Here is an 11,605-nt window from a genome sequence, read left to right as displayed (position 1 = left end):
AGTACAACTAAACGAAAGAAATATAAAGGTAACTAAAATATATCAGAACACTGTCATAATATTTGTCCCAGCACTATGGCACAATTCCAGACGTTAAACATTCAGTCTCGGTGTAATCCAGGCCTAATAGAAACTTAGTCAATATACGAGGAAAGTATGTATGAAATCTACCTTTTTACTTTACCTACTAGGCTGCTGTTTTCTCCTGTTTTTTATTGGTGAGATGTTGTGTTTTTGCTTCTTGGGGTTGGCAACACAGATTCGTACATTTAATGCCGTTTAACCTAATGACAATATTGAAAAAAAAAAAAACTTTTATTTTTATTTATTTTAAGACTGTAATTCTGTACGTAAATATTGATTATATGTAGGACACACATACACTATCAAGTATAGAATTATTTAATTATTAGGTTAATTATTGTGTTTTCTTATATCGGCTTCGTTTATCTAATAAACACAATAAATGAAGTCTGAATGTGAAAGCTGAATAAAACACAAAATGATTTGGAAATTAATTGTTGTTTCTTCTGTATTATTTGTGGAGGTAAAGGACAGGTTACATTATAACCATAATTTACAAACAATGCATGTTTTTTTAATGTATTATGTAAAAATTTTAGGCTCAATTTTACGAAGATAAAAGATGCCGTTGTGTGTGCCCTACGCCGGCTTCTATACTTAATAATACGAAACAAACTGATAGAACACTTTACATTGCTTATGTGCCACCAAACAAATGGTAAGTACTGGACTATTGCATGTAAATCAATGTATCTACTTAGTGATAACAAAAAGAGGAAATTACAATTTAAAAAAAAGATTCAAAAAAATTGCAGTAACTGTGATGGCGTAATTCTGCCCAAGGTTGCAGACGAAATAAGAGAAAATGCACAGGTGTTCTGTCCACGATGTGATTGTAAATATGAAACTAGAAATACAACTGTAATAATGGTTAGTCTTCACTTTTATAATAATACTAGCTGGCCCTGCAAACGTTGTTTTGCCTTATATGTTATTAACCCCCCTTAATCTCACCCCCCTTATAACTTAGGGGTATGAAAAATAAATATTGGCCGAATCTCAGACCTACCCGATATGCACACAAAATTCCATAATAATCGGTCCAGCTGTTTCGGAGAAGTATTTTAACTAACATAGTGTCACGAGAATTTTATATATACGAGTATTAAGCTATGCCATATCAGCAATAGATTAAAAGAAAAACTGAATGTTAATCTGTTATAATGTTTTGTTAGTATTGTGTAAGTATTTAATTAGTAATTTATAGAAGGATGAAAAAGGATCTTTAATTTACTTTTATTGTTAACCAAAATTTCAACTACACATTGTGAGTTTCATTGTCTTTTGAAAATATTTTAACTTTTTTCTACTGTCTAAATTCATTTGATATTCTATTGCTATTTAAATAGTAAAAAAAAATTACAAAAATTAGATAATTATTTTCAATGAAGATTGAATTTATCTTGATCAATCAAAATAAACGTCTAAATATTACAACATGACATTGGTGTAAAAATTAGGTACCTAGTATAATTCACCCAATATTTATTATTTTAATTAAATTAAAAAGAAATTTGAAAATATGATAATTATTATATTTTTATGTGTGAATAATAAATGCCTTTTAAAGGTATATAAGAAGCTTCCATTATAAGTATATTAATATTGATTAGTGAAGTGCAAGCAAAAGTAAAGAATGTATTTATTTAGTGACTCCTCATGTAAGCTATTTCTACATTAGTTAGCTTTCAATTAATAGATCTATTATCTATTTATTTTAGGAAATGAAATGAAACCGAAACAATATTACACTAAAAACAAGTCCTTTATTAGCTTTTAAATGATTATATTAAGTAATATTATTACTCCAATATATAGGAGTTGGTATATAAACATGACTTTAATAAGTAAAGTGTATACTTTTACTATTTATAAAATATTTGTTTTTGCATAAACTTTTTGTGTATTAAATAATATTGAGATTTTGTTTCTTTTGTTATACAGGTTGTTGTGATACTGGTTGTGTGGGTAATAATGTTATTAGTTGGATATTATCTGTTTTTGATGTTGCTTGAAATGCTTGTAACAAAGAAACCGGCCTATTCCTATCAGATACAAAGCGCATCTGAAGAAGTAAGTATTTAACTTCACATACAATATATACTTTATATTAATTTATTACTTAACTGCCAAGAAGTGTATTGGAACATCCAAGGAGTGTATGGTTATAACAAACAGTAGCATAGTTTACTACTGCAAGCAGTTAGTTTTATTAATTTTATTCCTTATACTACACTTTTTACTTACACAGGATATGGGTAGCTAATACTGAAACTCGATTGTTCTTCTGTCAGTCACACAACTATATATTTGAAATTATAACAAGTAGCTATGTGAAATCTTCAAAACCAATTGGTTGTTGGTAAAGTTGGTTTACGGACAATAGTTTAACGTGACAACGTCTTAACAAAACATCTCCGACGCATAGGCTAATTGAGTGGAAGAGAGATAGATACAGCGCAAACGTACATGAGCGTAACGGGACAATGAGTCATCCTTTTTCGTGCATGCAGCCGGTGTTCATCGATTTATTATTGATTATATCGATTGATGATATCGATTGATTATATCGACGTTGTCTCGTCAAAAAATTGATATGGCAGTTAAAGGACAAAATAATAATAAGTGAAGTAAAATTAAAATAAAAAACTGACGATTTTATTTTTACTAAAAAATGTGCAATGAAGTGGTATTTTGGCTCGTAATAAAATATGTAACATGGAACAAATATAAAAGTGTTGTATATTGTATACAAAAGAGAATAAAAAAAGAAATATATTAAAAATTAACAAAAAGATGTACGAAAGGACATCTTTTCGCTACGATTTTTTTTTTCCAGACAAGGATATACAAATTTTCGTGTGAATCATGATTGAAAATATTCCTTTAGATAAGTAAGCCATATTTCGGTTACATTGCATATGTGCGTAGTAGAGAAGATAAAGTATGTACATCTTGAAGATGTGCTTATGTTAAGATGATGTGAGATGAAAAGAGTTACCCAAGATGACCCAAAACGGTTAGAATTCACTAATTTAATTTAACTGGTATTCTCAGAGATAGAGATGAAATAATATTTAGTTAAGGCTGACACAATTTTGGTAAGATTAGTAAAGGTTTCACCAAATAAGGTTTATTCCAAAAATTATCCTTTGTTTTATTTTGTTTATTTTCGATGTAAAACAAAGATTACGCCAAATATGAATGTCTTAATTTTTGTATTGGTGTTATTTGAAAATTTTATAAGATCATCTCTCATCTGAAGTATTTTCGAGAAAAATTCATTTGTTACGACCAACTAAGATGGCGAGAATAAATCAGGAGATCGTTGACACACAAATGGTTGAGAGGAAATGTGTTAAATAACTTCATAGCACTCTAAGTATGGCATAGACCTGAAATATCGCATAGATCAATACTGGTTCTTATAATCAACCAACCAGAATAGATGAAAACCGGCTTACGCTGTTTGCAACCATGTATGTACCTACATGAATAATAATTAGATACTAGGTTATGCACTGATTTTCACTATAGATGTATTTAAAAAACTACGAACTGTTAGCAGTAAAACAAAAGAGTAAAACACTATTATTGAAGATATAATTAAATACTAGCGACCCGCTCCGGCTTTGCACTGGTGCAAAAACTATCAGTGTTCCTCTATTATAGTATGCAATTATTATACATATGAACCTTCTTCGGGAATCACTCTAGTTACTAAACAAAACCGCATCAAAATCCGTTGCGTAGTTTTAAAGATCTAAGCATACAGACAGCAGGAAGCGACTTTGTTTTATACTAATGTATAGTGATCACCAAGGCTGGCACCCAAGAAGTTTCTTGTTGACAAACAAGCTAATTTTTATTAATCTGCACTAAAGCAGTAGCAGCATTCTATGATGGGTTTTTAAGTAAATGAAATGGTTTAGTGTATAAGTAAAGACGTCAAATAATTTGAATTTAATTATTGTTATTATCAGCAGCATCTTCAGTACGACGAAGCCAGCCCTGCGGTCACCAACCTGCCTGCCTAGCGTGGTGACTATGGGCAACACAGATGAGTTCACGCCATTTTTGGCGCGAACTTGTGGAGGCCTATGTTCAGCCGTGGACTGCGATAGGCTGAAGTGATGTGGTGTTATTGATATTATAGTAAAAATTTTGCGTAAGTTGTGACATTAAAAATGATAATTATCGCATCAGTTTTTATGTTTAAAAAATTCGTCTATTGTGCTAGTAATTTTAAAGTTAATTGTTTTGTATATTATTTCTTATAATTATTTTATCTTTTGTTGTAGACAGAGAATTTATTAATGCAGGGGGAAGAAATAGAAGACTAACATATACTGATTATGAAGATACATATATATTACGAAACGATAAAAAGTGATTGCATGTAATACTATTTACACATGGCAGTTAAATAAAAAGCACGTTACTTGGATGAATTTAATTAGAATGCAAATCTAAAAATATACAGAATATACAAATAACAGAAATATACAAGAACAGAAGTCAAATATTGCATTTAAACTTTTTCTATACACATTTAATCTAAACCACAGTAATAATGAAAGTTATTACTATTGAAAAACAAAAATTTTTATATTGATTTTGCTATTACTAAACATTTTTAATAACTAAATGTAAAACATTGTATATCTAAAATGATTACTATTCTTATAACTTGTAGGTTATATATTTAAATTGTTATACAGTGTAATAAATGTATTTTAGACAGAATAATTATACTTTATCTTATTGCTTTTAATATTTGCTTTAGTATATCAAATAATTGTACACTACAAACTAATATTGAATGTAATTGAAGTGTTATTTAAAATTGCTCCATTTAATACACATATTTGGAGCTTACTTGAAATTACTGTCAGGATTGTCGGAGCAATCCCTAATGATTCCTTGCTAGTTAAGCATGGTATGCCTGTCATAAATGTTGCGTCTTTGTTCTCTGACTTGACGTTTCCATTTATCTTGCTGGTGAGTGACGCGATTCAGCACATTGCCTCGTGCGCCCATTTGCTGTGATGGTCCACTGATTGTACCTTCATCCTGAGAAATAGTTAAATGATTCATAAATGCCATTTGTTGTACATTATAGATGTTTATACAGGAAAGAGTCTGTTAACAACATTATTTTTATATGGATAAAAGACCCTTTATAAAATTACACGTCAAGCTCACTAGATGACACCAATGTCATATCTATACTCTGCCGTCATCACCATATTGATTGTAGAAAAAACTTGCTCTGCCGTTTTTTATATTTATATTTTTTAAAATATCAACGATATCTTAATCTTTATGTAAATACCTTTAAAATTATATATAACACTTACATGTAAATATAAAAATTATAAGGAAAAATTAATTTTAATAAAAGTAAAAACTTTAAATATTGCATTATTTGCTATTTTTGATTAATACCACTTTTCTATTAAACTGACGATATTATAAAGAGAGAGATTTTATTTTAGACAAAGAGTTTCAAGAAATATAGAAAGAAGAATACGTAGGTTATGCAATAGCTAGGAAAAACTATAATAGTAGATAAAATCAGAACCTACCCACCAGATTTTGAAAATTCTCATAAGTAATATCTATACCAATACATTTTATTTGAGAAAATGACAATTTACAAGCATCCAATGATATAAGCAAAAATTATGTTGTGGAATTTAGATGTATTTACACGCTTTTTATTAGCTTCACCTGTATGTTTTATTTGTCTATTTGTGACTTCATGTTGATCCGCTTCAAACGTTCAGATTTCCTTACAATATACTAATTTAATAAGATTATTCCTTTTTTGTTTAGTTTATATGTAAAAGCGTATTTTTTTTTTTTTATACTACTTAACACATTACTACATTTAAAAATAAATGACGTAGTTGTCAAGGAAAAGCTCAACGACCGTTATGGTGTAGTGAATGGTGCATATGTCATGTAAGCGCCTAAACATAGACGGTTTGTGGGTTCGAGTTCTGCTCGGGATGAATATTTCGCTTCAGCCTGTAATATCTCACTACTGGGCATAGGCCTCTTTCCCCATGTTGGACAAGGATCAGAGCTTTATCCACCATGCTGCTCCAATGCAGGTTGGCGGATATATTTCCTACTACGATTAACGATCGCTATCAGGTGTACATGATGACAACGGGACCGACGGCTTAACATGCTCTACGAGGCATGGTGGGGAGACCCACAAGGACTGCACAAACACCCAGACCATGGCAAACACCTGTATGGCTAATGAATATAGCTGAGGTCCCACCTTTTTGTGAAGCACACTGTTGCCATGCTACTATCTTCTTTTATTGTCAAATTTTTATTTTGTTTTTTTTTTTTATTTTTTATTTCTCAAATATATGTAATGCCTGCCTCAGATGTTATATGTATGTATTGTGTATGCTAGGATCAGTGTGTTTAACATATAAAGTTGTTATTATTATTATTATTATAATATAAATGTTTGTCACGTGCGGGTATCAAACCCGCAACTGCCAACGCAACAGGTATAATCTATGGATTTGTACAAATACGTCTTTTTGGTTTGGCTACCTGTCCTTGTGGGTCTCCCTCCGTGCTTTGGAGAGCATGTTAGGCATTGACTGCGCCTAATAGCAATTGTTACGAGAGAATATATGTGGCAACCTGCAGAGAATCAGCATGGTAGATTAGGCACAAACCATTTTCTTACATGGAGAAAGAGGCCTATGTCCAGCAGTGGGATACTACAGACTGAATCGTGTGTCGTCAAGAATATAATTTATTCATGTAATTTCATTAGAACCAAAAAGTTTTAATGTCAGCAAAGTAAACAAAACAAGTAAGCTAGCAATAAAATATTTGAATAAATTGAAATTACTTACATCCTCATTAGTGTGTTCTTGGTATGAGGCTTTGGCTCTCTTGTTAATTAGAGGATCGAGACAGATCAGGAAGCCCATGTATGCCACGAGCAGCATGATAACCCAGATAACAATTATCACAACAACCTGAGTAAAGAAGAACTTTATTAAAATTTATTTTACCAAATAGCAATGTTTCATAAAGAAATGTCTGTCCTCAAGTATACTAATATATAAATATGTGTAACAAACATACACATTCATCTATTACTAGGGTACTATAGCTATGGTATAATTTAATGCCTGTGGCATAAATAATAGCCAACTGACATAATTTTAACAAATTTGACAAACTATACACAGATTGGACACAAATCTAACCCATAACTGGAGCGGAGAGCAGTGACACTGCCAACTGTGCCAGTAGACATGTAGGTAAATTATGTTTGCAATGCTATCATTTTTTAGCAAATCAGTTTTTAATATATAGAAATGTAATGGAAAAAAAATTACTTAAAAAAAATAATACCTTAATGATTGTAGTATTCCTGTTTTCATATTTGCATTCACATCGTGGGCAAAACTCTTGTTCACGACCTTTGATCAATTCACCAACACGTGGCAGAATCACACCATCACAATTGCTGCAATCATCAATTGAAACTTGAAAGTTTTTTTTATGAACAAGTTGACAAACCCATCAGATGGGCATTGCCTACCCTAAAATGGACTCACCTTACGAGCTTAGGCCACCAGCTCGTGACTTTTTTATTCAACAAGGTCAGCAAACAAACGTACTGCTTGTCTGATAGTAAGTGATTACCGTAGCCTAAAGATGCATGCAACACCAAAAGCATCACAAGCACGTGCTCAATCCCTTCAGGAGCTCTGGCCACCTCACTCACCATATATCAAAGATCACAGAATAACAGAACTATTTGATAGCAGTATTATTTAGTTGTGGTCTCCTGGAAGGTTGAGTTACTTCTCTGGACAGGTTGTTCCAGATTTTAAACACGATGTATCTAGCTATCCTCTACCTTAATAATATTTGTTAATAATAAAACTAAGCAATAACAAAAAAGAACTAAGAATAAATTACTTTATTTTATGCTTTTACATAAAATTGTATGTAACATAGCATATTTAATATTGATTTATAGTAACATAATAATATCTAGGAAACAATCTAACTGTACCTTTTTTATTATTCGTACCACATTAAAATTATTATATTGATTCTATTTCTCTTGCACAAAAAGTGTAATTTACGATTCTAAACAAGTATTATTACTGTGAGAATGTGTTAGTGTTTTAATACTAACCACTTATTTGGCGGTACATTGCCAATGTACAATTTCCGGTCTGAACCCACTGTGTTATTCAGTACAGCCGCTGGACTTGGACACACACACTTGCATCTTTTATCTTCATACGAACCCTGTATTTGTTATACAATCAACATTAGGCAATTGAATACAAAGAAATATGAAAGTTTAGAGTGCAATATGTTGTCTTTATTTAAGATGGCCAGTAACTCTACGGAAAAAAAATTACAGTCTCAGACGAAAAATGTTAGAAAACAGTATCCTAAATGATGGTCATTATAGCTGTTTTTATGGTAGTAATAAAAGCAGGAGTATATGCTGGAAATTACTTCAGATTTTTCGTTTTTTAGTTTTATATGGTTTTAATAATACTGTCTAATTAAGAAACGAGGGATTATTATACATAAAAAAATATTAGTTTTAACTGTATTAATTAGGCATCTAAATATTTTGTCATAGACTTACCGACACTAATGTGCAACAAATGATTACAAATACAAACGATATAAGCTTCAAATACATTTTAATTATGTATTATAGGGTAGTGAAATATAAAACATGGGTTTTGCGTTCAATTGTAAACTACAATAATAAAGCGAATTATTACAATGTACTCGTGAGTGAATTAAAATTAATGGAAATTGACAAAGAGGAAAGTGACGGATAGCAAAACGGATAGTCTATGCTTTCACAATTTTATTCGACAACTTTGATTTTCTAAATACAGATTAGTAATCAAAATATGTTCTAACCATAGCGTTAAGACATGAGCGCGGTAAGTATAATTTTTTTTATTACATCATAACTAAAGCTAAAGCTGTTTTAATTAGTAATATATTAGTAATACAGTCTATACTTGAAAATTATTAAATTTTAATGTTACATTAAATTTTTATTGGAGTGGTGACCGCGTCTTGGCAAATGCAAACAAATAAAACGTTTTGGAAAATAACAATCAGCTAATTCTGATTTCGTAGAGCTCCCCTTTCTTATTTTATTATTTTTATTTTTTATTTAATGTATTTATAAACTTATGTCTAATATTACAGGGAACCCAATATGCTGTTGATTAACCCAATATGCCGTTGATTACAAAAAAATATTATATAACAATCCCATGGTATTTTTGTACGTAAAATAATATTAAATTTTAACAATTACAATACAATCAATTTAAATAATCCAATAAAATCAATGAATGAATTCAATGTCCAATAAATTACATAATCATAAATTAAAATTTTGGTACTAGTGCGCATAGTAAGTATACATACTTGCTAGCTGAGAGCGACATCTAATTTTTTAATATTAGCAGGTACATATACCTACATAAAATGGTACTTACAAACTGTAGCTATTTTTATATGTTTATAAATAAATAAGAAAGGAAGAAGTAAATATATAATATATATATATATACTGCCACTGGAAATAATAAGTAATGATCCGATATCTAGTAGCAGCTGATAAGACAAATGATTATTTTTTTCTGTAAGTTCAATTGTTACGTTGGGGTGCTCGGAGCCACATAGTATTTAGGGCAGCGTAGGTCGGAGAATCGAGTTTATCAAACGGGTCCGCTTTTTGCGTAGGCTTTTTTCTTAAATATTGTTTTCTCGTGTTTACGCGAATATCACTCATTATAATGAAACAGCTTTTTCGGAATTTATTTTATTTATTTATTTAATGCATAGCATCCGCTTTAAATAATTAAATCCTCTGCCTATTCTAAAAATTTTTAAATTTTCAGGGTTTAAGAAGAAAAAAAAAATACAATATATGGAACTAAATAACTATTAAATATTATTTTCATTTTCTGAGTATATCTTTGCGTTTTAACAGAACATTTATTATAGTAATGAAGTTTTTTTGACACCATCGGAAAGTAGAGATTTCAAGGAACAAAAAACCTACCGCCTTTTTTAGAAAAACTGATATTTTGAGTTGAGAATTTTCAATATTAACATTTTATATTTAACGTGTTTGTATATGTAATTTTTTTTTTTTTTTTTTTTTTTGTATTTACTGAGTCGGATTTCTTTTAATAATACCGTCATAATTATGTTGTTTTGTTTTGATTAAGAACTGTATTGTGATTTTTGTGTTGCGAATGATTGTTGAACGACATATTCCTATGTAAACCCATAGATGAAGTAAAAAAAAAGTAGATAATGCGCGCCCTATGTTGTTACTGAAGCCACAAAACTCGGCTCCTTCAAGTAAACACACGCACTCACGCACACATATGCATCAAACTACGCTCATTTTCGTTAGTATCTCACGGGCCCTCGTACAGTAACTTTGCCTTCAAAATGCCGTTCTTATGTAATTAAATGGTGCAAAAACAATACCAAAGTGAATAAAAAGTCTGAAGAAATATCGTTTCACACGTAAGTACATACAAAACTTTATATTTCTTGTTATTCCAAAATAATATTGAGGTTATTCGGAACTTATAATTTCGATGTCCCGAAATGACGTACCGAGGGAGTGTTACCAGTAATTCTTATTTCCATTAGCCCAAGATGCGAGTAAATAAATTGTAGGCAATCATAGAAAAATAATTAAGTAGAAAGTGGACATCATTATTGTGTTTTTTTTATCGTGTGATTTTATGTTTTACCTAAATTGAAGTCAATATGAATTTTTAACTCGTTTGTGTCTGTTTAAATTTGTGAATTAACTACTCATATTTTACTACTAAATATCATGATTTTAGGTTTCCAACGAATATTTGAATAGGAGATAGAATAGGTAGATGCTGTACGACTGAGCCGAAATGAACTATAACGACAGCCATCCTCATTTAATGTGGTTTCTTCAAACCATTTTGATAAAGCTGACATGTACGGTACAAAACGTGGACTTGGCAGAGTACCATCACGTATATACTACTACTTACTACTACGTATTTTAATGTTGTGTTTTTGTTCTAGGATCTACCGGATGAGTCTAAAATCAGTCGATAACCAAGATTCAATCTTTGATACACCTAGAAAACATAAACTAAGAGAAAAGTTAAAAAAACAGGAACTTTATTTTTTTTTAAAAATTAAATCATTACAGCAAAGAGTTAGACGTCTTTAAAACAGGAACTTGCCCTTCAGAGAAATCATCAATTACTTAAAAACACAATTTTCATTGACACAAATTTATATAATTCATTAAATCAAAACATGGCTGCAATAGATTTGTTTAACAATTTGAAGCGAAAAAAGGAGTAAATATATTTAAAACTATAAACATATTTTTATTTTCGCATACCCATTTTACCTATATTAAATTAATTGTGTTTAATCCCACTTAATAAAATTTTCAGGG

General features: G+C 30.4%; 2 protein-coding genes across 2 annotated transcripts; one reads left to right on the top strand and one right to left on the bottom strand.

Annotated features, from left to right (window-relative positions):
* The first annotated feature begins 236 nt into the window (after nucleotides 1-236).
* Nucleotides 237-4,830, top strand: LOC123668383 (proton-transporting V-type ATPase complex assembly regulator TMEM9-like). Its single transcript, XM_045602113.1, has 5 exons — nucleotides 237-547; nucleotides 624-742; nucleotides 840-954; nucleotides 2,029-2,157; nucleotides 4,386-4,830. Exons 1-5 carry the CDS (start codon nucleotides 503-505, stop codon nucleotides 4,425-4,427), a joined length of 450 nt encoding a protein of 149 aa, XP_045458069.1. The 5' UTR covers nucleotides 237-502; the 3' UTR covers nucleotides 4,428-4,830.
* Nucleotides 4,523-8,962, bottom strand: LOC123668382 (uncharacterized protein CG1161-like). Its single transcript, XM_045602112.1, has 5 exons — nucleotides 8,750-8,962; nucleotides 8,282-8,397; nucleotides 7,486-7,600; nucleotides 6,978-7,103; nucleotides 4,523-5,157 (listed from the first exon to the last, which is right to left on the bottom strand). Exons 1-5 carry the CDS (start codon nucleotides 8,804-8,806, stop codon nucleotides 5,011-5,013), a joined length of 561 nt encoding a protein of 186 aa, XP_045458068.1. The 5' UTR covers nucleotides 8,807-8,962; the 3' UTR covers nucleotides 4,523-5,010.
* Nucleotides 8,963-11,605: the final 2,643 nt, after the last annotated feature.

This window comes from Melitaea cinxia, chromosome Z, assembly GCF_905220565.1.
Source record: "Melitaea cinxia chromosome Z, ilMelCinx1.1, whole genome shotgun sequence".
Lineage (NCBI taxonomy): Eukaryota > Metazoa > Arthropoda > Insecta > Lepidoptera > Nymphalidae > Melitaea > Melitaea cinxia.
The sequence above is the reverse complement of the archived record's forward strand: the minus strand, read 5'-3'. Positions and strand labels throughout refer to the sequence as shown.